This window comes from Vipera berus (assembly GCF_964194415.1).
Source record: "Vipera berus genome assembly, chromosome: 1".
Classification (NCBI taxonomy): Eukaryota; Metazoa; Chordata; class Lepidosauria; order Squamata; family Viperidae; genus Vipera; species Vipera berus.
In genome coordinates this window covers 54,085,857-54,113,763 of record NC_138202.1, presented here as the reverse complement: position 1 = coordinate 54,113,763, position 27,907 = coordinate 54,085,857, and the positions used below count along the sequence as shown (strand labels likewise).

The 27,907-nt window shown below is 35.4% G+C and overlaps 1 protein-coding gene across 2 annotated transcripts; it reads right to left on the bottom strand.

The window, feature by feature from the left end:
- Positions 1-56: 56 nt before the first annotated feature.
- On the bottom strand, positions 57-27,165 carry SEC23A (SEC23 homolog A, COPII coat complex component). Of its 2 annotated transcripts, none has more exons than XM_081314677.1 (19): positions 26,939-27,165; positions 23,577-23,634; positions 21,482-21,568; positions 19,583-19,819; positions 18,169-18,248; positions 16,615-16,759; positions 16,140-16,298; positions 15,561-15,676; positions 14,091-14,214; positions 12,920-13,000; positions 10,007-10,096; positions 8,939-9,045; positions 7,521-7,674; positions 5,557-5,634; positions 4,336-4,497; positions 3,159-3,245; positions 2,106-2,261; positions 1,399-1,464; positions 57-1,047 (listed from the first exon to the last, which is right to left on the bottom strand). In XM_081314677.1, the coding sequence occupies exons 1-19, from the start codon at positions 27,157-27,159 to the stop codon at positions 994-996; spliced, it is 2,262 nt and encodes a 753-aa protein (XP_081170803.1). In that variant the 5' UTR covers positions 27,160-27,165; the 3' UTR covers positions 57-993. The 2 variants fall into 2 exon arrangements, with proteins under 2 accessions (XP_081170803.1, XP_081170802.1); XM_081314676.1 differs by having other exon boundaries at positions 57-160.
- Positions 27,166-27,907: the final 742 nt, after the last annotated feature.

Here is a 27,907-nt window from a genome sequence, read left to right as displayed (position 1 = left end):
CAATTACATACAAAGAATAATAAAGTGAAAATGTTTCAACTTGTCATTGTGTCTGAAATTCCACATTTTTTCAAGCAGCACTTGATACAGCTAGTTTCTTCAAATGATCCATGAAGACTTGCAGGCTGACATCATCTGTAAGAATTGGTGCTCCAGATTCCTATTGCAGAATGGAAGATGTTAGCAGCCTTCTCTGTCAGGGTGCCTGCCTTATGATATACGGTAGCCTCCCCCCAGAGATACAGACAGTCCTGGCCTTGTTGGCCTTCAGCAAAGCAGTGCGTATCTGGCTTTTTCCCCAGGCATAGGAGCCAGGATGTTGACAGAGCTGGTATAGGGTGAGTGGATACAAGTTTTACTCGGACCTTAACTGGTTTATTGTTTTAAATTGTGGTTTTTAATGTAATGTGTTTTTATTCTGTTCACCACTCAGTGTTCTTTTTAGTAGATGGGCAGTTATGTACATTTTCTCATAAATAAGAAAGCCTTTTGTGTCACATAAATTTATTATAAGGAATCCAAAGCAGCTGTGAAAAATGGGAGTCCCCAGTTGGGTTGCCTATGTGCAACTACTCTTCCTTCAAACATATGTCACTGTCAGGAATGCTGCTCCTCCTGGTCATTTTTTATAGATTTAAAAATATTGTGAGCCGAGCATCGTGCAAAACAAACATTAATTTACAGCAACATCCTTATTTCTAAGAATGCGTCTTAGCCTCAGGGTTCCATTCCCTTAAACTTAACCAGTTTGCCATCAATGAATGGACATCTTTTGTGCTCTGTGGTACAGATATCTGTTGCTGGAAATTTCTGGTGTTATGCTTTACACTTTATATTTAGTTTCCCCATCAAAATAATTGTCTCAAAATGTAGTAAGTTTGCCTTTTGTAAAATACATGTAAGAATAGGAAATTACTTGAAAACAGATGCTGTGTATCTTGGATTCAGACCTCACATTTGCTTTGCAGTTTAATTCATGAGCACGTTGTACTTTCATTTCACGACTCTGTCAGGTTTTTGACCCTCTGTATCTACTAGAATAGTAATCTGTAGTACAATAAAACTACTGATCTATTTTTCAGTACATATACGCAATATAGTTTTATCAAATTCTTAAAATGATGAAAAAAGCAGGTTTTTAAAAATTTACACTTCCTTAAGGACTTTGAAGATTTGCCCTATTTAAAAAGTCTCAAAGAAGGCTTTCTATCAGAAATGTGTGTGATTCTAGAAAAAACTAATACAATAATTTCTTAATTTAATAAGTAATTAATTTTCTACTCCATCTTAGTATCTACCTTTAGTCCTTAATTTGAAGAGAATGCTCAGAAAGTTAATACAGGAAACAATATAATTTTAGTTAATCTATTAAGTTTGATTAATCATGCTAAAACTCACCTGTCCCCAGGCATACATATTATTATGTGTTTGAGATGGATTTACTTTAGAAAGTAGAAAACGGGCCTTGAAAGAAATAAAGAAAAATATTATTTTATTAAATAAGAGTTAAAATTGTTTCAGTCACATCATGAACACCTGTCAAGATTCCTATAACAAGGTCATTTCACATAGCATTTGCATTTGTATGAGACTTTGACAATCTGTCTTTTGATACATTGTGCCCTCATCTACATAATTCCTTACGCATCAAAAAACAAGATCAATGCATACTAGTATTAACAGTTTTCTACCTATTATGTATATAAATATACTACTCTTAAGTACTAATGTGTATCAAAAGAGCTGCACACCCCCAAACACTGATGTTTTTCTTTAACAACCAAATAGCACATCTTTGAGCAACAATGTGCTAATTCAATACATTAAAGGTTTCACATCATTCCAATACTTCACTGGAGAAAGCATGACAGAAATTAAAGTATCTACTGGGTGTTCTATAAGTGATTCCCAACTGGGAATAAGTCTATTGTTTGCATATTTTGATTATACGAAAGAGTGCCCCTCCCAACCTCAACATGCAGGATAATACATATTGAATCATACTCCCTTTAATTATATGAAATAAAGCTTACCAAAGAACTCTACCAAAACAATCTGGTTTTTATTTATCAGATAATCCCCAAGTAGAAATCAAAGTAACTTACTTGACTACCCCCATGTTCAGTATCAATATATCGTGGCATTGGAAATCTTGAATGAAGAATTTCTTGTGCATCATCAGCTGGAGCTTGGAGCAAATGACGAAAGTTTTCATATTCTGGCATATCCTGATAGCCTGATTTGCGCCACTGAGCTATAGTCTAGAGACAATAATTCAACATTAACTGCTTAGTGAAAATTTAATATAAATCATTTAATAATGTGATTGCTAGATCAAGGTAAATCAATTAACATTATTTCTGCTATTATTGTTGTTGTTGTTATTCAATTATTCATATACTGCCTCAATTACAAGGCAACTCTAAGGGAACTTGGGCAACAGGAGTAAAACAAGTAAATAACAACTACAAATCAAATACAAACACTGAAAGAGTACATTGAGGATAATACCACAATAGATTATCTATTGATTAATTTTAGTATCGCAATCTTTATTAATAACAACTCAACAATTATTTAATATTCATGTATCTTAAATACACTTATGTCATAAATTACCTACTAAGTTCCATGCGTGCCATGTGTTAATTCAAATTGATCAAAACTTTTAAAAATATATAACTTACTAGTAGATTTTTACTAACTATACTAGATAGCACTTTTTATCAGTTGTCAAAATCTCTTTTAATATGATATTTATTAAATTTAAAAATGAATAAAAATTAACATCAAAAGTAAAAGGTTAAAAAAAAGTTTAAAAAAAAGAAAAGAACCAGACAAAAACCAAGATAAAAGTGCAAAGAAAGGGAAAAGTAATGACAAAAAAAGAATCTTCATATGTAACCATTTAATGGAACGTGTTACAATATTATATTGTACAGTATATGTGTCCACCTGTTCCTTCCACACAGAGGTGAATAGAGATCACTTCTGGCTCTGAACCTGCGCATTGCTAATTTCAGATCTACTTTTTCCCCAGATTATATGGTAAAGTTTTCTCAGAGACTGAGTACCATTTCAAAAATAGCAACACTTATATTGGCTGTAATTACTACTCAAAGACTTTTGTAATGAAAACAAAAATGATTTCGTCTTACCTCACCATGATAAATAAGAATTTGGAAAAAAGTGTCCATGAGAAGTATGCGATCAGGCAGAATACTGCTACTGTCTAAAAGAACAGGCTAATATAAAGAGAAAACACAATTCATTAAATATGCTCGAAACCATCAAAAAGGTTCAGAGACAGTTTTGTGCCAATTAGTTAAGAAATAAAATAATATTTATAATGTATTCTTATTTTAATTACAGCTTAAGCATGACTTACAAGCATGTTTCAAAAATGTATAATAAAACATAATAATAATAATAAACAATGAAGTGTATGATTCCATGTTTTAGGATTCCCTGATATCTTGATTCATTAGGCAGTATGTTTTACAGCAACATTTAACCCTCACTTATGTTGTTTAGCATTAAATAATTATACAGGTTTCCATACCTCTCGTGTGTGTGTGTGTGTGTGTGTGTGTGTGTGTGTGTGTGTGTATACACATATATACACACACTGCTCAAAAAAATAAAGGGAACACTTAAACAACACAATGTACTGTATTTAATAGTAGGATGTCTTATTTTGTGTTCCCTTTATTTTTTTGAGCAGTACACACACACACACACACACACACACACACATATATAAAATGTCATTTTAAAAGTGTATGGAAAAAGCAGTGAACTCTCATCCTGAAGCTTATTTATTTACTGTATTACATTTAAATGCCATCCCACTCCAAGGAAACTCTGGGCAATTTTAGTTTTGCCAGCCAATACTACCTGCTGGCAATTCCCGATCTTCCCTTCAGAAAACATGGAGCAATATGTTCCTCTATGCAGTTTTGGGAACAGCATCCAAAAGCAATTCCAGGCCAAGGCAAGTATTGAATCTGATGGTATTTAGCACATGATTAAAAAGCAACCTTCAGTAAAGAATTTTCCCACTTTTACGTTGCGCAAAATTAAGTTTTGGAAGAAGAAGATAGTAATTAGAAATCCCTATTCCAAACAAAAAGGATTCCATTTTCAACTGCTGTCAATCCTTGTTGAGTCTAGCATTTTTTGTGACAAGTTAAGACATATTCAATTGTTTTATTTCATATTTTTGATGCTGAACCTATTTGGTCTGCTTAACATATATTTCAAATAGCATATGCAAAAAAATAATAGGATGAAGCAAAATCTGTTTTCTTGGATTTTTTTCCCTATGTGCTATACCTCTGGAGGTCCATTAAAAGAATAGGCATAAAGAATTGGTTGGATCATTATAAGTGACTGAGTCAGATCTTGACGCATGAAGTGATGGCGATAATAAGAACTTTCATCAGGACTGTTATTGAAAACTTGTAAGAAAGGAGATCTTCTTAAATGGAACATAAACTGCAAAAGAAAACAAGTCCAACTTAACTCTGTTATAGCAAATGTTTAAGCTAATTGTGCATCAAATTCAGATCAGCACACTAACATTATCTGAATGAGAAATATTTTTGGATTCCCCTCTTGAAACAGCTACAGTATAGATTAACGCATATAATACTTCTCAGTATGTAGATCTTATACTCAAACTTTTAAACGTAATGAATCTTTTAGTTCATGATGAAATCAAGCAGTTTTCAAAAACATCATACAATCAACTTAATCTTGAAAAGTTGCAAGTAATATTCTTTAGGACACAGGTGTCAAACTTGCCACGTCACATGATGTGTCGTGACGTATCACAACTTTTTTTACATTGCCGGAGCTGGGGTGGGCGCGGCCTCCGTATGATGCAACTGACCCGTAGGCCGGCAGTTTGAAACCCCTGCTTTAGGAGAATAAAACAGCTTTGCTTTTCCAGTCTGATTGCTAAGACTCTGATTTCTATTATAATAACTGCAACCTCTCCACAGAGGTTTAGATCCCATTACCAAAAAAAAAAGTCCTGCACAAAATATTTTTTTATTTTTATTTTTATTTTAATCCCATTTATATCCTGCCCTTCTCCGAAGACTCAGGGCGGCTTACAATCTAAAGCACAATGTGCTTAGCAATAGCCTTCATTCTATGTATATGCCTGCTTATTAGGGCTTTTGCCCCCCCCAGCGGCATTATTACAAAGTCAGCTTATTGCCCCCAAAATATGCAGCACCCAGTTTTACTGAAATGTCATAAAGCTGAAAGCAACCTACTGTTTTGCCCCTTCTAGAACTGCTCATGGTTGCCTCTATTATTATTATTTTTTAAATCCTTGCCTTCCTCATCTCTAACATTTTTACAGAGAACTGAAGACAGGTACTTCCACTTCCATTAACTGATTTGCTTGCCTCAAAATCTCCAAGATGTAGGTTACAATAATTTTCCAATGTATCTATTGTATTTCACTCCTAATGTGTCATAAGATACACTACTCTGCATTCACATGTTTTTGTCAGACTTTAATCATGCTTTATTCTTACTCACCTGTGGGTAAAGGGAGAAAGTTTCTGAAAATCTGAAGGAATTTGGGTCATCTTTATTATATTCTCCAAATTTCTGGCACTGAAAAATTTAAAAACAAAGTCAATTTGTTCAGTATGGCATTTTTAATATTATTATGTTGTAAAATAATATGTACTATATTTTCCTCTAAAAGTCTGAAAACCAGATTTCAGAAAAGTACTAAGGCTTGAGTTATTCTGTATCCATATTATTGACAAAAGTTCCATCAACTTTAATAGTCAGGAATACCTCTAAGCAGTTTCTCTATTTTTATGGTACTTTTTTGCTCTCAATTATGTATACAACTATGATTTCCAAACAATAAAGTGGTACTTGAATGATGCAGCAATTGAGAAAAACTATGACAATTTACATATTTGAAGAGAAACTCTGTTAATATAAAAATTATACAAGTAGCAATCACCTTCAAATAAATATTTCTTACATTAACATGTCATTATACAAAATATGTCAGATTAAAAATCGTCAATTTTCCTAATATTTTTCATCACCCACTGATCAGGTTTTCAGGTGTTTATTGTTCCCAACTATGGTTTAAATGTTTTTAAAGCACTGGATTTGCATCAGACCTAGCAGAGGGACATGATCAGTTCTAAAAGAAATTAAAAAGCACAACTTTAGGAAAAAGTATTGCAGGTGGAAGTCAGCATATTCCTTATAAATAAGTAACAGATGCTAACAGAAGATCCAATTCAGAAGCTGCTTCATAGTGTGGGAATTTTTCTGCTGGCAAATGACCAAAATGAGAGGCTCAGTTTGGACATGCTAGATCAAAAATACCTACTTCTTTACTAGGATCATAATCCACTGGACTCACAAGAGCTATTTAAAGTCATTGTTAATGCAACTGTTGTTTTATAAATAGCATATTAAATTAGATTGTTAGTATGTGCAGAACCTACTTGTTCTTAAAAAGGTATTTTACTATTTGAGAACTATTTCATGCTTAAATACAAATGAGCAAAGGATTAACAATAACAAAACACTGCTATTTACATATCATTAAATATTATTAGCATTATTAGCATATACACTAGCCTAATCTCAATAGACTGAATGCAAAGAAACCATTCTGTCCATAGCCCAAGAAAAGCTCTAGGCAGAAATCTCTTATTCAGCAATCAAAGAAAAGGAGGGAGGTGATTTCTGCTAATTCTCCATTAGTGTTCTATAGTGTTCTAAAGGGGTTCAATGCCCTAAAATAGATTATGGGTAAGAAAGGAATAATAAAAACTACCTCCTATCCAATAATTCAGGAGCAAAAATGCTCTGTGTCTGCAGCCAGCCTCTGCTGACAGAAGATCTGGATCCAGCTCAATATTTACCTCTGAAAACTCCTCTTACAGGAATTGTTTATTCAACTAAAAGTGGGCTAAAAACTTTTATTATCCATAAATATTCAGAAAGGCTTTCCAAATGGTTACTCTGTCCAAAAGAAGCTCTACCAATTCTCTGATTTCTAGAGATTTTTGAAGTAGTTAGCAATAATGAATCAGACAAGATCACTGCCATGGTGCCCACTCCTTTTCCACCTGGCTGACCTAGACTGACAGGGATTTTAATTATGTTTTTAATTGTTAACTCTAATTTTTAATTTATTTTAATTTTAATTTTTATTTATTCTACAGGGGACTTTAATTTTAATTTTTATTTTAACTTCTGTACTTATTGTACGTTATTGTTGTTAGCCGCCCTGAGTCCTTCGGGAGATAGGGCGGCATATAGGTCCCAATAATAAATAAATAAATAAATATTTAAACGTAGGATGTTAATTGTTCTTTTCCATCTACAAGAATGAAAACAAACAGTTGAGAAACAAATATGGAACAATAACTCTTCTCCTAAGTGTAAGCTCGGGAGAAACATCTCCGAAGAGGCCTCACCCTTGAAAGGAAACAGTTTCTCAAACATTTTGAGTGCCTTACCAATCTGATAAGCTGTCTGTCCAACCACCTAAGCACATCTGGTCCTTCTTCAGTCTCAGCCCTGTAGACTGCTAATCTTGCCATAAGAATAGCAGCTGCTTCCTGGTCAAAAGAAGCTGCAATGTTCTGAATCTGTGTCTGAGCATCTGCCCAGCTGCAAAATGAAAAAAAAGAACTATTTTATCACAACTTTAGCCAAATAGCAGCAGAAAGAGCATTTTATAATTTTGTGCCTTGAACCAATTTGAACTTTTCTTCATATTTATTTTGAGCAATGGAGCAAAGCATTCTTTGCAGAACAACCAGCAATTAATACTTCCCAGAAGAAAGTGGTACCAGTTGTGGATTATTGCATACTGTACTAGCAACAAAACTTGTCCCAGTAAAACATAGGACTTTTATCCTAAAGTATATTTTTGCACAAAAAAAGTAATTCAGGTTTTTTAATTCCTTATCCAACTTCACTTTCTACATAATACCCAGTATTTATTATTTATGTCTATTACATGATCAATATTGATAGTTCTAAGTATTACCCACCAAAATAAGACAAGTTAAAATCCAATGTAGGAAAAGCCCTTCCAAATTAACATGGGCAGTTTGGCAGGATTCCAAATGCATATTAGACCTGTACTGCAAGCAAAATGTTGCAATTTTAAATATCATGCTATCAAGCTTTACAATTTCAGCAGAAACACATTTGTTTTATGAAATTTGAATTCTACTCTTTTATAATTAAAAACAATCCACAAATGTATATTGAAGGAGAAAATATGACATTAGGGTAGATAAATATATTATACTCCTCTCCAAATATAGTTTTCCAGAGAAAAATAAACAGCAAAACCACAACATTTGCAAAGTCAAAGAATGCTGATAAACTAGGAAAAGATTCCAGGAGGTAGACTTAAGAGGAATGAGGTATACTTTGATAAAAACCATAACAAGAACTCTCTAGAAGGAAATTATATTCATGAAATACTGTCTTTATAAAACTGCTATTGCTTTGTAGTCCTACCTGATTATATCATAGTTAAATGCTAGCTCATTAACCTCACTATCTAAGCAAATGTTTTGGTGCTACAATCACATGAACATTCTAATTTGTATAACTCTATACAGAGAGCTCGTATACCCCAATCTTGTAGATTTGTCTTTTGCTAACCAATTTGTATACCTGTCTGATTCAAAATGAATTCTGAACAATTGTTTTACAATGTGTTTGCGCTCGCTCTCTTTCTCCCCCCCCAACAAACTCTGTTCTATAAAAAAAACTAACTTCTCAAGCATATAAATTTGGTTTAATATTGCAACCTAGATGCAAGATTTCAACTTGTCTATCAAAGCATCACTTCCCCATTAACTAATATACATATCATTCAGATATCTGGAATGCTATATCAAAAATTAATGCTTACTTTCTGGCAATAGTGGTTACTCTAATACGTTTTTGTCCGCTTGAATGTTGATATTGAGTCACAAACTGAATTGCACCCCGTCCACCTTGAGGAATTGGAGCATTGTGCTGTTTTGACAAGGGAAAAGGTAGAGAGAATCACAAAGACAATGAGAAAGAAACTTGAGATAACTGTATTACCCAACCCATTCCAAAAATTATCTGCCAAAAGCTAGCTAAATTAACAAATCAGTAAATTTTACTGATATATATATATGAAGAACATACATAGAATTTGTTTTTCTTCATCTTTGATGGTCAAACAAAGCAACTTTATCCATATTTTCTCCACAGTCTAATTTTATGTTGTGATTCTGCTCTGATTAAAATAACTTTAATCTATCATTTCTAAAATATATTTTACAAATAGGAAACTATAATTGATGGAAGTAGCAGAATAGGATCAAGGCAGAAAACAAAGCAACTGCTGCTCTCCTTCTCTTCAAACTGTTATATAGTAATTGCCAGTTTGACCAGCCTTATTTGAAGATGCAAATAACAGGGAACTAAGTGTAATTAGTCATATACCACATAGCATAATTACTTAGTGTTTCTAGTGATGTATTGATTCTTCTTTTAAAAATAATTTTCAATAAAGCAATACTTTTTTAAAAAAGCACTGAAAGATGTAATTTAGAAATTCAGCTCATAGATTACCACAGGCCACCTTCTCTAAAATTTTGCTAGGGTTTATATTTTAAAAAAATCAATAACAATTAGTTTCTATAATTCTATAGTCCACATAGTAGCTTTGTTTCATTTTCTTTCTTTACCAAATATTAAGGCGATTATGTTAAAAAAAATCAAGAAAATATATTTTTAAAAAATAAAATGTTACTAGATTTCATTTTCATTAATATCCATATTTAAATAATATTAACCAAAGCCAATCAAGGCTAGCCATTAGTCTATTTTCATTAAAAAATAGTAAGAATATCTTTGTAGAAACACTTAATTGTAAAACTACAATAATTCCCTTTTCACAACCCTGTTATTCTCAATAAAGCATATTCAGCTACTTTTCTCTTACCTGATTAACCACCTCAAAATACAAAGCTAAAGTTGTAGTGTGATTAAGTCCACAAATCTTCCATTGACAAGTACCCCCTGTTCCTATTTCCTGTAAGGAGATTGCAAATGAATTTGTAGTAATAATACAATCTGCTACGTACTAGTAAAACTTAGTGATTTTAGATGTATTACATTAGAACACCTCTTCTTTGATACAGCCACCTTACGAGACTTTTTTTCATGATACCCTAAATAACACAAATCAGCAACTACTAACTAATCATTTAGAAGGAAAAAATAAAAAGCAAATAGAGACTATTTTTTTTAGAATTTCCTCCCTACAGATTCCATAACTAGTGCATGTTTCCCTTGAAGTAAAACCCACAGAATCATTATTTCTAGAACTCTAATAATGCCCTATCTAAAACGAATAAAAGTTTTCGAAGGCTTAACTCATTCTATATTTAAAAAACATTTTGAGAGACTAAAGTCTACTTCAGATACATGATGGAATATCTTAAAATGGAAGCAACAAATGCCACCTTGTGGCCAATGAGAAAACAACAGAGTATCTATGCTAATACTTAGCAAGGTGTTCCTTGCACAGATACAAAAAATAAACAAAACAGTAAGTTCTGTAATAATGAAGTTACAAATGCCCTGAACAGTTATACAAAAGCTATTTCAGTGGTAGTAACCAGAAAAACAGCATAAGGGGTAAAGTAAATGAGCCCAGACTTTATATACCTTACCTCTAACATCTTCATAAGAATGTTGCTAATGTAACATATGTGTGATATGAAATAAAGTCTGTGTCTGTGTGTGCGCCTTGGAGTCAGTTTTGATTCCTGATAATTGCCTGGACTAATTCCTGCAGTTGTATTTCATGATGCAGTGTACATGAATCCTTAATCAAAGAATAAATCCAATGTTTCACCAGTGTTTCTCTTCTTGCCTTCCACTATTTGTCCACCAAATCAGCTCCAAAGGATTCCATAATCCTCTATGGTGGATTTGGAGGACACAGGGAGGCCAGGAGAAGAAAAGAGAAAATTTGAATCACACCTTTGGATACCACTCAGGCTAATCTATAAAAAAAAAAGAATCTAGTGAATGACGATGGTGTATACACCAACCAACTCCCAATGACTCTGTTAAGAGAAAGCAGAATGCAATTAAAAAAATATCCGTTTTTGAAATTAAGAGTCATGATGATGCAAGTGGTTGGAGTGCAGTATTGCAGGCTAATTCTGCTGACTACCAGCAGTTTGATTCTCACTGGATCAAGGTTGACTCAGCCTTCCATCCTTCCAAGGTCAGTAAAATGAGGACCCAGATTGTTGGGGGCAATATTCTGACTCTGTAAACCACTTAGAGAGCCGTAAAGCACTGTGAAGTAATATATAAGTCTAAGTGCTATTGCTATTGTTGCCTAAAATTTAAGACGAGTCAAATTTTTGTTTTAAAAGTATATATTAAAAATTACAATAGATGATAGTAGATGGAAATAATAGTAGATGGAATCCAAAGTCACATGGGAAGACCATTTGTTTTCTTTTTACCCATAGCTTCCTAGGTACCTCAGAATTTGCTCTAGAAGATTGGAGCTTTCCACCATTTCTGAAGAGATTTTGAGGATATGAAAGCTACCACAAAAAAGGGAAAGGACAATTTTATGCAGACAATTAAAAGGCTTTTCCAGAACATCTCACTGTCCTCATGCAAAAATCCTATCCACAGCTTAGGAAGCCACAGTAGTATACAGACAGAACTTGGTGAAACAGATTGGCTGCAGGATGGCAAAAGAGTGAAACAAGACTGTGCATTCTATTATTGTTATATATTTATCCTGCTATTTTACAAATACTGTATATGAGTATGAACACACCTAATACTCCTGCCTCTTATTTATCCTCAACAGCAATCCTGCGAGGTGAGTTGGGCTGAGGGAATGATTGACTCAAAAGACACTTACCTGGCTTTCATGACTAAGAGATGCCTAAACTCACAGTTTCCTAATTTCTAGGCCAGCACCTCAGCTAGTTCCCCAAACTGTCATACTCTTCCTACATGTGGAATACGTATTGGGGAAAGCTTGTTTGGAAGAAGATATCAATGTTTTTTAAAATCAAAGGAAGAAAATCAATAGCCTGTGCTATTCTGATGATACTAGTCTGATAGTTGAAAATGCAAATGATCCCCAAGGACTAGTAATGAAAGCAGTGGGAATAAGATTAAACACCAACCTAATGGCAAAAAGTATAGCAACCGGCCTTAGAATTGGCAATGTAGATATTGAAATGCTGGATAGCTTCTACCTTTTAGGATCAACTAGCAACAGTAACCAGAAATCAAGAAATATGAGTAGCAATGAAAGAAAAGATATTCAGATGTCATATTCTGTAACATTATAGAAGCGAAAGCTGGACTGTGAAGAAGCAGCATAGAAAGAGTATTGATATTTTGAAACTTTGGTGTTGGAGATGACTTCTTAGAATACCATGAATAGCCAAGAAAATGAAAAAAATGAACCATCAAACAAATAAACACAGCATTCTTGCTCAAGATACAAATGCCAGTTCAAATTATCAGACACATTATGTGAAGACCATCCTTGGATAAATCTTTAATGCTGGGAAAAGTGTAAAGAAAAGAGGACCAGTAGTAAGGTGGATGGACTCAGTTACTATGGCAGTGACTGCATCATTGGAAGAGATGAAGGACCAGATTGAGAAGAGTTCCTCCAGGATAAAATTTATGTGGTCACTAAGAACTGACACTGACTTGATGGCGTATAATCAATCATGTATCTAAGTAACAAAATAATTATTTAGGATATTTGACAAAGTATAAAATTTCTATTGTATTTCATATGTTAAAAAGAGCAATGGTGTAGATTTGAGATACCTGATTTTCATTTTAGATAACTTACATTTTCTGATACACAAGGGCTCTTTGAATTGAGAGATATACAGGGTCCAATTGCTCCAGATACTTTTATTTCTCTTGAAGTCTATATAGATTTCAAAGTAAAAGAGAATAATATAAAAAAGTGGGTTAAAATTCAATTTAGTAATTTTACCATAGCCTGTAAAAGTGAAACTAAGTAACTGTTCTATCTAGAATAAATTTGGAATAGAACCAGTCAATCTCTGAAAAATAGCATCTATGATTTTGCTGAACAAATCATGTTTCTTTCTCAAAATATATATTTTGCATTAAAAGTTTGTTGGTGTTTATGGTATATAATATGACTTTCTCATATTATATCAAATTACTCAAGTTTTCTTTAAATTTAAAATATTTATTTTCCTTTAGAGGAGTGATAGATATAGAGGTTAGGTGATCTCTAGGAGGAGGAATTTGAATTAGAGTATTTCTATTGTCCTTTGAAGCCTTCTAATTTCCCAATTCAGCATTATATCAAATCATAACTACTGATACATAGAGGCCAGTTGTTATAGAATTCTCAGTGGTACTGGCTCACCAGGATATTTTTAAACTGGGAATCCAGAACTTGAAAAATCTGCATTTACTTCTAAATCTACTGCCTCTTTTCAATATTATTTTATTTCTCAAGCAGCATTTCATTACTCCAGCAAAATATGGGTAACCATATAATAGTACTTTGATTTCATATATTACTCCTCAACTTTTGAAATGGCAGTCGGGGGAAAAATGCTCACAGCGAGAAAAGTTTCTATTAAATATTCAGTACATCATGTGAATGTAATCTAAATATCCTATTTATCATTATACTCCCATGCACTAGAGAGTTTGCTGTAACTGCACAGGAACATAAAATATATTTAGCAATTTATTTTGTGGGGTAGTAAGAAATAAAATTAATAGAGTTTAGCCAAACAATGAGTGCAGTATTACAGCTGCACAGTTAAAAGTTTACTTTGCGTCTTTAACCCAAAGACATCAGTCAGTGTTTGACTTCATTGTGAAAAGAGGCTATTCAATTTAAACAGTTTATTTCCACAGTGAAATAAAGTACTCCCTTTCCACAAAAGTCTGTTTAGCTCTGAGTGCACAGTAAAATTTTATGGGATAAGAAGACCAGAACCTTATTTTTTATAGTAAATGTCATTCCTTACCTTGATTTCTAAGGTACCTCCAAATCCCATTTTGAACTGCCCTTGTACATCTTTTGTAAACACCCGCTGAAATGTTTGTTTGAACAAAGATGTATTGAAAGAGTCTCCCATTAACATGTAACCTCTACATGAAGATAAAAAAAGTAAGACACAGATATGGATAGTCCTAAAGAACAGTTACATTGTCATTTATTAATTTCAGAACCTGGTCTCCTACCACAACTGCACATATCTGCATCTGGAAAAACCTCTGTCCTCTCATATTTCTTTACAATTTTTCATATTTATGAATGTAATGTTTAAAAGTGTTATCACACATAAACAAATTATGTGGCATCTGTCATTTTACTTTATGTATACTGATTTGTAATATACAATTTATTCAAGAACATCCAAAATCTATATACTATAAAAACTCTGATTCCCATAATATTTAAAGGGGTGAAAAGGTGCATCATAGGGTAACTGATTTTGAGCAAGGTATCTCAAGTTACAGAATAGCTAAATTACAAAATGCTTTCAAAATCCATGAGTCATGACGTCCATAAAATTAAAATTTGACAATGTTTTAAAAATTGTTCATAATATGGAATTATATACTACAAAATGTCATAAACCATTTCCTGTGGTGAACTCCTGATGTTGCTGTACAGTTCAATGTAGACTTTCAAGGCAAATTCATCTCTGAATACTGTACCTCCCTGAATTTTTAATAATTTTTAAGAAATATTAGAACCTCTACTGTTGCTAAAGGAACTGAGGAATCTGATAAGGAAGCATCTCTGAAGCAATGCCCCAAGGCACGGGTCCCCAACCCCTGGTCCACAGACTGGCACCGGGCCGCGCAAACAAGCAAAGCCCCATCCGCAGGATGCAGGCAGTACATGAAACCATGCCCCCTCCAGTCCGCAGAAAATCCTCTCTCCACGGAACCGGTCCCTGGTCCTCAAATGTTGGGGACTTCTGGCCCAAGGGGTTGTCTAGTGAAGAAATAAAATTCACCAAGCAGGACTCATTTGAAGAACAGCTGCCGAGAGCACTGAACTTACAACCATTCATTCAGTGACCATTCAAAGCTATGAAGGCGCTAAACAAATGGACAGTCGTCGCAGTGCCCCTGCGGTCATGTGATCGAAATTCGATGTCCGCCCAAAGCATTGACTGAGGGGAAGAGATGGGTAGACAGTCCCAATTTTGGTCGTAAGTCACACATTATCCATGGGTCCTATTTAGCAATGTGAGCACAGGCTCCAGAATTAAATGATACACATACTTTACGATATATGGGGAAAAAATTATGGATCTATTCAGAAGCATCAAAAGTTTTGGCTTGTATGCTAACTACATACGCTCATAGATGTAAGTCCATTTGGCACATATAGTGAATGCTTTTCTTTAACAGTTTATTGAAATAATATTTCTTCAGTAAATTATATTATTCCTACATATATACTTTCATATATTACCTACCCTGTGTAGTTAGGACAACATTTCATCTCCAAAAGACCCGTCTGATCCAATGCGCAAGCATAGATATCAATAACATGACCTGTTGTTGCAGCACGATTTGCAAGAGCTTCAAAATGCTATACAAAAATATTATTCCAATTACATAAGTTTCTATAGCCATATTTTAACACAAGGTACTCAACTCTATGACAAAAAGATGAAGATGCTGTACACCCTTTTAATCCTTCTCAGTATATTTTTATAGTATTGACTTACTGTATTTCTTTCCCCGATTATGTAAGATAAACAATGTCAACAAAATATTCAAAATTGTATATATTAAGCATGTTATACAAACACAGCTCATGAAATATATTTTAATTTAAATTGATATACTATCCATTGGTATTTTTTTAGTAAACCATCTGAAGCCTATAACTGTCAGAATGTTTCCCAAGAATATTTTTAGAAAGACTGTAAACATTTGAGGACTTTAATTCTGGAAAATATGTATAATCTAAAGAGTAGGTCATTTTGGGATGTATCAAACACACTTCTTAGATAACATAAATGGAAAGTAACATTTATAGAGTCTCTTACCTTAGTACCTTTCTTAACATATTTGGCATTATCTTTTTCAATGTCGTGCCAAGATCTTATAGGGACCTTAAGTTCATCTCCCACAACCATTCCAGGCCCCTGGGTAGCTGGTCCACTAATAAACATCATTATGTGAGCACCAGTATTAGGGAAAGTACACTACAGGATAATAAATACAAGTCAAGAAACAAATGAGCTTCCTGAAGCCATTCCATTGATATTTAGAACTGTTTATTCATGTTCTAAAAGAAACTGCAGTATCAATTATTTAATTATGCATAAAATTTGCTGTCTATCTCATTGTCCAAATTAGATAGGTAGAATTGAAAAAATAATTATTGCTCAAATTTTAGTAAGTTTAATACTTGTGATAAAATGTTTCAGAAAATCATTTACCATCTTTAAAAATAGTTATCTTTCTAATTTAAATCAAATCCACATTATTTATTCTCCTATATCAGAGATAACTTGTTACCTCTAGCAGTCCTACAGCTATGGAAAGAGCCACTCCAGAAGATCGCAAAGGTCTTTTTCCCTGGGGAACTGGCCAAGGATCTCGTTGCAGTTCACCCAAGAGATCCGTGAGATTCATGTCTATTTTCTGTACTGGTTGTAAGAATCTAGAAAGAATAAAAACAGTTTTGCTCTTAGGGAAATCATTTAAAAAATTATTTTTTCAACTGGGATGTGAAACCCAGCCTCACACAAGAAGAAACCCATCCTATGAGCTCTTCCCATTTGCCTACATCTGTCTCCCACCCAAAATCTGTTCTAAAGAATGTTTTGACAATGAGCAACAAGGTCAAATGAAAAGAAAAGAATAATGCCAATGAGAGAATAATGCCAATAAGAGCATTTCTAGCAAAAAAAAAGTTTTGGATTTCATTTTGGAAAATATGAATACTGTTCTACAATTTCAATTTCTCAAACATGATTTAACATTCATTCTGCAGTTATCAAGCTTGTAAAACTGTAAACTACTGTACAAATGAACAAAATTATAATTCATGACTGGATGAAATTCTGAATCTGTATTTGTTTTTTTATTTAACATGCTGATCATTTGGAAGAAGACACCTACTGAAAGCTGTTCAATCTACAGAAACAGCATATGCAATGTCTACTCAAACACACTTAAAATCTTACCAGCATGTTCTTTTAAAAAGTTGTTCTATATTACTATATACTTTAAAAAAAGGAAAATATGTAGAGAAGCTAAGGATGATGAAGTCTGTGATTAAGATGTGTCTTGCCTTCCATGTATTAGTAGCCATCCTTGAGTCCACATCATGGGAAAATTGAGGTCTTCAGCGCTGTCTGCTGTTACTAAACACCAAGTTGGTATGCAGTAAGATCATGCACATCCACCATAAGATTGTGGATGAAGCAGCTGACCTAGCATGTATAACCAAGACCTGGATGGTTTGGAAGGGAGGGATTCCCCTCTCAAAGATATTACCACCTAGGTGTCAAGTTTGGCTCCAGCCAAAAGCCCAGGTGGGGTGCTGTGGGTTAAAATGGCAGTTGTTCATCCATGAGACTTCAAACACTTTCAGCAATCCTGTTCCACAGATAAACATGTGTGAAACACTCTGGTTGAAGCTGGGCTCTAGGGAATAATTACTGCTATAGCAGTCTCCCTGCTCCACGGCAAAATTCCTATCCGAGTTGCTAAATTCTTTCAGCAGACTGGCAGCAAAGTCTCCAAGGTTTATAATTCTTGGAGGCTTCAATCTGCTCCTAGGTGGCATGGAAACTGGGCCCATTCAGGAATTCATAGTCAGCATGATAACAATGGATATAACCCAAATTATTGAAGAGACCAACATAGACCAGACCAAAATAATATAATGTTTTATTAGTGGACTACCCTGACCTTTTTGGTTCTTAGCCAAAATAAATGAATAAATTGATTGATGCTGGTTCATAAGGGTTCAGCACTGATAAAATAAATTATGGAGATACATAACAAAGCAGAACTTAGTGTAAAGCAATTTAGAGTGCACTTTTTAAAAATAAAAATTGATACCTGTTAGATGGTGGTGGTTGTTGTACCTGAGGACCACGACCCACTTGCGATACACTGATTTTTGTAAGTCCTAGCATTTCCTAGGAACAGTGTATAACAGAACAGTTATATATTTGGCAAATCACTCAAAATAATAACTATCCATATGAAATCAGCAGAAAGAATAACCTTGAGGAGAGGAAGAGCTGTAATCAAGACAAGGGTCAGGTAAAAGAAATCTGAGTTTGGGGCAAAAATATAATTTGAGAGATGATCTTTCCTAGTTCTCATGAAGGTCTCCAAGATAGACCAACTTGGGAATCAAAGACATGCAAGCCAATACAGTACTAGGGTTTTAGTACAGGGTTATGGCAACAAAAACTTGCAAGTCTGAATGTGCTTTTCCCCTCCCTCTTTTTTTTCTTCATGTGAATTAGGGAGGATAATATCTGAGATGCTTTCTGAAATTACATTCTGCCCCAGATTCAGATTTCTTTTATCTGACCATTGTCTGGTTTCAATTCTTCCTGGTCCTCAAGATTATTCCTTCTGTTCATTATATCAACAGTGCTTTTAAAAACAAACAAACAAACCTACAAGCATTACTGACCAAGAGAGCTGCCATCCATAACCCAACTTGTATATCAAATCTGCCAAAGTCGGTCAAAACCCTCTTTTAGATCAACAGCTCTATATACCACTCCCTTGAATTAAAAAAAGTATATTTTCCTAGCTCCCCACTGATATATAGTCTAGGCTTGTTTAAGGATGATACCTAGCTTTCTGCCTAAGCTGTTCATTGCTATGCTAATATCTCTATTTTGCTACCTTGAAGTTTATTATAGATTAGTAAGATTAGTTTTTTGTTTTCGTTTTCAAGCAGTTATCTGAATCCTATTATTTCCCCTTATAATTAAGAATCAAGTTTGAGCATGAGTTTCTGACATACCTGTCCAAGGCTTCTCTTCCCATCTGCTTATACAATTCACTCATTACTGAGCTTTCAAGTCTCAAGAAGAAAAAGGAAAAGGATTCCTGAGAGAAGGAAAGCCTGACTAGATGGAACTATGAGTCTACATCTTCCTTCTTCAGTATTAGACTGCATGTTTGTGTGTATAAAATCTGTATTACATCTTTCCACTATTTTTAATAATCTTAAAAGTGGAAGATTATGAGTACTAATGGCAGCTTTAAAGTTGAGCATGGTACACTGACAGTACTGAACAGGTAATTCAATCTTTATAGTATTTCCCCTGAGATTTAAGAATCTCATTTAAACATTTTTTAAATCAAATGTAGTTAAAATCAGAAAATGCATTTTAACTCCTGAAACTATAATATTTTGTTCAGTAGACATTTTCTTCTTCTATTTTCCAAGACACAACAATCATAAAGTGATCAAATTAAATAACAGATTAAATTAAATTAAATCTACCTGAAGTTGTTTTGCAGATAGATCCTTTGTCCCTCTGAACACATAACTTTTGGAAATTCCTTCACAGCCAAGCTCGTGCACTTGTACCATTCTCCCAAAAGTAATAAGCCCTACCAAAGCAGTAGGAGGTAGGAGACTTAATGACATTTGCATGGATTCTTTCAAAGCTTGCAAATCTTCATCTTCCATACAAGTGTCAACAACATAAAGAAATATCAAAGGCATCTGAGGTCCACGCTTTAAGTAAAATGAAAAACATTGTAATAATATTATCAATTCACAAAAGAACTATGACAAATTAGCATGTAATACAGATCAAAGTCAATAGTGTTATTAGACTAATAATGCCAAAACCAATTTTGGAGTGTTTGTTATCGCTTTTGCTAATCAAAACTTTTAAGTGCTTGATAAAGGTAAAAGGTAAAGGTTCCCCTGCACATGCGTGCTAGTCGTTTCCAACTCTAGGGGCCGATGCTCATCTCCGTTTCAAAGCCAAAGAGCCAGCGCTTGTCCGAGGACGTCTCCGTGGTCATGTGGCCGGCATGACTAGATGCCAAAGGCGTACGGAACACTGTTACCTTCCCACTGTAGTGGTCCCTATTTTTCTACTTGCATTTTTACCTGCTTTCGAACTGCTAGGTTGGCAGAAGCTGGGACGAGTAACAGGCGCTCACTCTGTTATGCGGCACTCGGGATTCGACCCGCCAAACTGCCGACCATCTGATCGACAAGCTCAGCGTCTTAACCCACTGAGCCACCGCGTCCCTGTCAAGTGCTTGATACTGCACTACAAATAACATAGTATATACTCCATTCTCTAAAAATTGTTATAAATGTAATCAAGTCACATCATTTTCTCCTACTTGGTAAGAATACTACAAAGCCCAATAATTTTAGAAAATAATTTATAACCAAATAAAATAAAACAAATTCTGGAGTGAGTTCTCTTTCCCACCTGTTATTTTTACATTAACACCACAGATTCTCACAAAATATATCAAACTGATTACAATTCTAGAATAATCTGTTTTCCACTGGAAATTATGTATAATCCAAATGGCAAATTAAGTTTAGAGTGGGAGTATGCATCAATGTGAAAACAAAAACAAATTGGATAAAAAACTATCCAATGAACTATCCAGTTCAACATGGAAAGCATTACCAGATTATAATTCCACATCATTAGGAGTGTTAACATTTCTTCTAACATTAAGCTTTTAGTAACTGAGTTTCTCAATGACTTGCTAAACAGGGATAGAATTTTTAGAGTAGACAGAAATTATTATTTGCTCACCTTGGTTTTAAAAAATATACTATATTGGTTATTGCTATTAATTCTTGCATATTATCTTGATTTTAATGATATATGAATTGTTAAATTGACATATCTTAATATATAGACTAAGATTACTTTGAAAATATTATAATAATATAATAATATAATATTATTACAAATATTATAATATTTGTAAAACTCAATGATTTTTTGCTTTCCTATTTTATGCTTCTTTCATGGTTAGGGGTTTTTTTAACAATAAAGAAATATTCACAAAGTGTTATGTGTTGAGTTCTGCAAATGTAGAATTTGAGCATATTTCTGTGCAATTCAGGTTTATGTTATTATATCATTCCATGGGTTAAAAATAATGTGATAGGTAACATCTATAATGCTGAGAAAGCATCTCTATGCTATCATCTGAGAAATATCTATGCTGTTCTTACAAATCACATCAAATTATGCCAAACAATGAAGAGCTTAATTTTGATTTATTCCATTGTATTAACAAATGATAATGCATATTGTTATAATATGCTGCCATACTGGTCATCACATCTTCCCCCTCTACTATTGTTCACTAGCTCAACACTCATCTCTAAATTTTTAATTTTAATATTTACCTGTACAACATATTCAATACTAGAAAACTGCGGTAGAAGTTCTGCAGGCTGGTTCATCTCAGATATGCCAGCATATGTAGGAGGAAACTGAAAGAAAAATGACAGAAATGTTTATATAAACCTAACACATCACACTGAATTTTATTACTATCTTTATTTCTATCTGTGCATCTTAGTATCAACACCATATCACTCTACCTGAAATCTTTCAGACTTAACCATTCATCATTTTAGCCTGGGGTGCACATCAAAATAAGAAACGTCAGTCGTCAATTTATTTTTGGACTTCTTAATTAGAGTGGCTGAGGATTGGACACAGCTGAATGGCTGACGACAACAACAAATTGCTATTTGTGTTCTTTGGTTTATTCAGTGACCATTCAAAGTTACAGTGTCGTTGAACAAATGGTAGTTATAACCAGTCCTCCTTGGAGTTCTGGCCAATGCAGCACCCGCCCAGTCACATGATCAATATTTGGGTTCTATCCTTTTCATCACCTGGACTCTGCCGCATACTCTTGCTACCCCTCCCTCACCCACCACTGCCATTGCCATTGCCCCCAGCCAATCTTCACAGCCTTCTGCCTCCTCCTGCGGGTCCAGGATGCAGGACCTGGGCAAGGGTGCAGCCCTGGGATGAAGACAGAAAGTGTAGCAGGATGGCAAGCTTTGTCAGCTGAAGGGAGTTTGCCAGGCCCCATAAGGGAAGAGGCAGCAGGATCGCAAAGGGAGGACATCTCCATTGCTAGGCTATGCAGAAAAGGCAGTGACTCCCAGATGAAGGTGGAGACTGTGCAGGAGATGCTGCTCAGGGTGACAGCAGAATTGGAGGAAGTGGAGGGACAAGAGCTACAGAGCACATATCAGAAGTGCCACGTGAGAACAGGTCTGTGAGCTTCAGTGCACTGGAAGCTTCTAGTCCTTTGCAAGGCTTTGCAGAAGGAAGGCTGAGCCACAGAGAACAGAGGGACAGTGCCTAGGTTCTGTTCACAGCAGGCTTGCCTCCACTCCTTGCTGAAACCTGGCAGGCTGGTTCTCCAGGAGTGCTTCCACACACTGCACCTCCAGGAAGTCCCTAGCCTTCAGCTTCCTCCAATTCTGCTGTCACCTTGAATAGCACCTCCCTTACTGCCTCCACCTTCACTCTAGCTTTTCCTGTCTCGCCTGGTAATGGAGCACGCCATGCCTTGCCGTCCCATCAGGAAAACCCAGCAAGCTCCCTTTAGCAGGCAAGGCTCTGTTGCAGGGCTTTTACCTTTGCCCAACGCCTGGATCCCAAGCCAGCAGCACAGGAAACAAGATAATGAAGATCAGCTGGAGAGTAGGAATAAGACCAGCAAAATGCAGGCTGGCCAAAACAACAGTGATGGAGATATGAATAGATGGAGAGAGTTGAAGCGGAAGCGAGCATGGTAGGCAGGAGATCCTTACCAAATGTTGGCATGGTCCTGGCCTAGCAACCACAGTTGGAACTATAGGAACTGCCATCACTAAAGAGTGGGCACATGGTGCTTTGCCTAGTTACCGTTTTGCTTAGTGACGGAAATTCTAGTCATTAAGTAAAGATTACCCATAGACAACATCAGAAAGATTAATCTACATTTGACATCCTTCCGAGGTAGGTAAAATGAGGACCCAGATTGTTGGGGGCAATAAGCTGACTTTGTAAAAATGCCGCTTGGGGGGGCCCGAAAGCCCTAATAAGCAGGCATATACATAGAATGAAGGCTATTGCTAAGCACATTGATTTGTGCTTCTTAGATTGTAAGCCGCCCTGAGTCTTCGGAGAAGGGCGGGATATAAATGGGATTAAAAAAAAATTACTAACACAATGTTGCTTCTCAAAAAATGTAATCCTTTTTCAACAAAGAAAAAAATGACACTTCTTTTCCAGGATTTACAATTCCTTTTTCTTTTAAGTATTCAACGTTGGCTTTGTTAACTATTATTTCAGATTTAACACTGATTCATTTCTACATATCAAAATGATTTTTGCATCTTTTTATTTTCACCGTACTATCACTATAGTATCTGTATGTTTAATAAAGAAAAAAAAAGGTTAGAATAGCTGGGACAAATATAAATGTTGACTTACCTGATTTCTCTGATAACAAAAATTGCAAGCCCATAGTTTTGCTCGATAATCAACCTGGCTACAAACATAATATTAAATGTTTCAATAAATTATGAATACAAATGAGATAATGCAGTTTCAAGATCAAATCTGAATATAGATTACTTTCTATATTCATTATATACTTTCATCTCTAGATTTTATTTAACAAAACTTATTAAGTTTAACTCTTTTGGATGCTCTAATTTAGCTCCTCTCTAATCAGTATTTGCTGGGCTGGCTAAATTCACTGTAGTCGGTTCTCATATACTGTAGCATATATATGCAATACTAATTCACTCACACACTTGATAAAATAATGGTGTTTGCATAGCATGATTTACACATAATTTTCCTGAACTTCAATATGGCACTAATCAGAAATGACAAATGAACATAGCAAGCTATAACCAGTTAAACATAATAGTTTGCTGCTTTATTCACTGTCTACTTAAATCAGTTACCACATATATGGTATTTGGTTACTGTCTGTTGCAGCTGTCTCCTCAGTTTTGGGGTATTATTATTACAGCTCAAGTATGCTTCTCCCCCCTCCAAATAAGTATACTAATTGAAAAAATATACCAAAGAAACATACTGGTGATAAAATCTCAGGCAGAGAAAGAAACAGAAAAGCTTTAGCATCACAGAAAAACTTTCAAACTTTTTTGAAATAAATGAAATATGTGACATTGTGTGTGCTATTAGCAATATTACAGATAATCAGAAGAAATGCTGAGAAAATAATGGCAAGTTTTATGCTGAAGGTATTTTCTGCAATAATAAAAAATAACAATTGACTACAAAGACTACATTATTCAGGTATTCAGCTTTGATGTAATTGGTTTTCATTGGAAAACAAACCATCACATCAGGGAAGGAAGCATGAGCTCCAGGATGCAAAGCTGTTATGGATAAATTGACTATAATGATTAAAGCAGCAACCCGAAAACTGAAGCCTGTCACTTTTCATCATGCAGCCAATTACCAAGTCTTACTGTTGGGGTCCATGTCAGACACAGGGGGGGGTTAAATGATAGGCCAGACCTTAATTTATCTTCTACTCAACACATCTGAGGATATCTTAGGTTGAAGGGGAAAAACCTGAAGTGTTTGTAAGAACAAAAATGTGGATTTTATGAATCTAATTGTTTTGGACAATACAAGTAGTCCTCGACTTAAGGTCACAATTGAGCCCAAACTTTCTGTTACTAAGCAAGACAGTTAAGTGAATTTTTCCCATTTTACAACTTTTCTTGCCACAATTGTTAAGTGAATCGCTGCAATTGTTAAGTTAGTAAAGTAAATCTGGCTTCCCCATTGACCTTGCTTGTCAGGTGGTCATAGAAAGTGATCACAGGATCCCCAGGACTAGGCAACCATCATAAATGCAAACCAGTTGCCAAGTGTCTCAATTTTGATAACATGACCATGGGGATGCTGCAATGGTCCTGAGTGTGAAAAATGGTCATGTCACTTTCTTCAATGCCTTTGTAACTTCAGTCACTAAGCAAATAATTGTAAGTCAAGGACTACCTGTATACCAAATCATCCTTTGGCCATTACAAAAATTTTTGTTTCCTAATACAACAATTCTCTTCCAGCCTCTCAGTCAGACAATTACTGCTGCCAAGAGAAGAGAATATATTGCTTAGGGCTGAACTGTGGAGTCCTTGGTAGTCTCCGAGTTTGGTAGTTTCTTGCAGTATATTTCATTACCCAACTATGTAACATAATCGGTGCTAGTAAAGGGAGAGGCTGTCACCTGTGCATATACTGTAGTTTGCTCTGCCAGTGTTCATGGGGGTGAGGTCAAGCAGAAAACAATACTCCAATCAAGGAACTACCAAGGAGAGCATCAAGAACTTCAGAGTTATTGTTGACTTTATACATTGTTATATAAGATGTCAATCACAACTGCTGAAGATAAAAATGCAGAGTTCCTAATTTTTTGCAGCAATTCAACATAAAGAATACAAGAAGGTTTCCGGTTCCGGATTTTTGGTGCAGCCAGACACACAAGGGAATCGCTCGTGTTGCCTGGATTTCTTCATGGGGGGGCTGTAAAGGGGTCGAAAGTCGCCCTGGAGGGGCGATGAGAGGGGGAGAGGTCTCTCCAGTTGGCGGTAGGCCCTCCCGTTGGCTTGGAGCTACTCTCCAAACCAAAAAAGAAAGGATCAGCCACTCCCATGACCCATCATTTAGCCGTTTCCTGCCAAAGCCAAAAGCACAACAAAGCACTTGAAAACTGGGTGAGAATTGCCTTCTTGTTTTCCTAATTGTCTACTTTCCCTGTCAAAAGCTTCTTGAATTTGCTTCCCCCTGCGAGGAGAGGGAAGGGATTTTTTTTCCCCACCCTCCTTAAGAACGGCCTTTGTCTACATTGGGAGAGAAAAGCAAAAGCCCTCTACTAAATTATACTGATTTATTGGACTTACTTTCTACTTTTGGCCCAAAGTTCCTATATTTACAGAAATGGACTATTCTACCTATTAGTCTACTGTCATAGTTCTTGATGGCCCTTCTGATTTTATGATTTGAAAGGCATTGACCACATAAAACAGTTTTCCAAATAAGAGCAAATTGTATTGTTCTCACTAAGCAGGCTAGATTTGACAAAGTAGAGAAAGAGGACTTAGAGAAGCTGTTTCAATCCCATGCAAAGTAAGTTTCAACCAAAGATCTGCAACAATTTATGAGGGTCAAGTAGAAGTCATTGTCCAGAAAGCCAACAAAAAAAAGCATTCTGCTTCAGAGATTTCTTCAGTTCTAATTGCATTTGGGAAGAACTTGCAATGGTTAGAACGCAAGAATCACAGTGCAGAAAGGAGCAGAATAGTCCATGGAATTTAATCTTATTTGAAACCATATAAGCAAAAGAAGCATGTGACGTGACCATATTCATCTAAATCCTGCATCTGTCCTTCTGCTACTCATCATCGTTGTCGTCATCCTTTTCTTCCATTGTCTTCATAACTCTGCAGCCTCAATTCCTCCTGTTTTATCCCTCAAGCCATTTTCACTTTTTGTCAAGATGAGTCTAAATTTGCATTACTTATGAATTTAATATATTTTTCAACTATGTAAGTACTTTAATAGGATTATTTGTTGTGTTTGGTAATATTTCTGTTGTGAATGTGTTGTCATTCTTGAATGATCTGCCCAACCCCATTTTTTTTCTATAAGCTGTTATTCATATTGCATAATACCTGAGTTTCTAACTATAATGCTATAATGCTATACAAAAACCGACTGTACATAATTGATAAAATTGGGACAATGCAATCTTTTAATCACAAGGCTAATAACATGTCAGCAAAACCTGCAACATTTATTGGAATTACCATAATGGATTTAGAACAGCACGGCAGGTAGTGCGACTGCAGAGAACTGGCTCATACTGAATGGGAGGCAAATCAGGACGCTCTTTTAGTGGTGTGAAAAGAGAAGCAATTGGAACCACCATTCTTGTGGCTTCAAGACGACTGGAAGGCCACACATTCCAGCTGAATCTAACACCATCTCTATCTTCATTTTGTTGAATGAACTCCAAGAACGTTGTCATTATGAAGCGCTTGTATCTGTTGCAAAAATATATATTGAATTTAACCATGCAAGTTCTTGAGGATAAATTAAAAGCAATACAATAATTTAAGGGCAGGGGTCCCCAACCCCCGGGTCATGGCCCACTACTGGCCTGTGACCTCTTCGGAATTGGGCCATGTGGAGTGCTGGACGGAGCGCGTATATGTGCAGCTCAAGTTGTGTGAGTGGCGGGCCAGCGGGCACCTGCATGTGGGCCTGCTGTTCAAGCATGGGCTGCGTGCACGTGTGTACCGGCCCACCATTAGCATAAGGGTTGCGTATGCGCCAGCCCACCACTCCCGCGGCCCAGTTCCCCTCTCCCCCTCCAGCCGAGCCGAAGGTTGGGGACCACTGTTTTAGGGAAATCATATATTTTCACTACTAGTTATCTGGAAAATATGAAAATTCCTGTCTCTCCATAAAACTATAGAAAGAAAATGAATAACAAATAAGAGTCTCTATTCTGTTTAGTAACTGTTTCACTCCTTAACGAAATGCAAATTTGGAAATTTCCTAATGCACAAGCACACGTACCTTAAGCAACGGTTTCACTCCTAAACATTACAGCAATTCTTAAAGCTGTTACCCTACAAAGTAGCTTCAATTTGAAAAATCTTATGTTGACAAATTATCATGGTTATCACTTGCATCCATTTGAAAACAGCCTAAAAGAACTGCGTTTAAATTAACAAAACTCAGCTTAGTTTACTATCCACTACACATCATAC

What these genes read in the sequence shown, in the direction of transcription:
- SEC23A (XM_081314676.1), bottom strand. Translation starts at nt 27,159, where the DNA reads ATGACAACGTTCTTGGAGTTCATTCAACAAAATGAAGATAGAGATGGT. An exon ending in GCTGTTCTAAATCCATTATG is followed by an intron (nt 23,635 to 26,938) that starts GTAATTCCAATA and finishes TTATGTTTGTAG; the next exon opens with CCAGGTTGATTATCGAGCAA. An exon ending in GTAACCACTATTGCCAGAAA is followed by an intron (nt 7,675 to 8,938) that starts GTAAGCATTAAT and finishes TTCATTTTGCAG; the next exon opens with CTGGGCAGATGCTCAGACAC.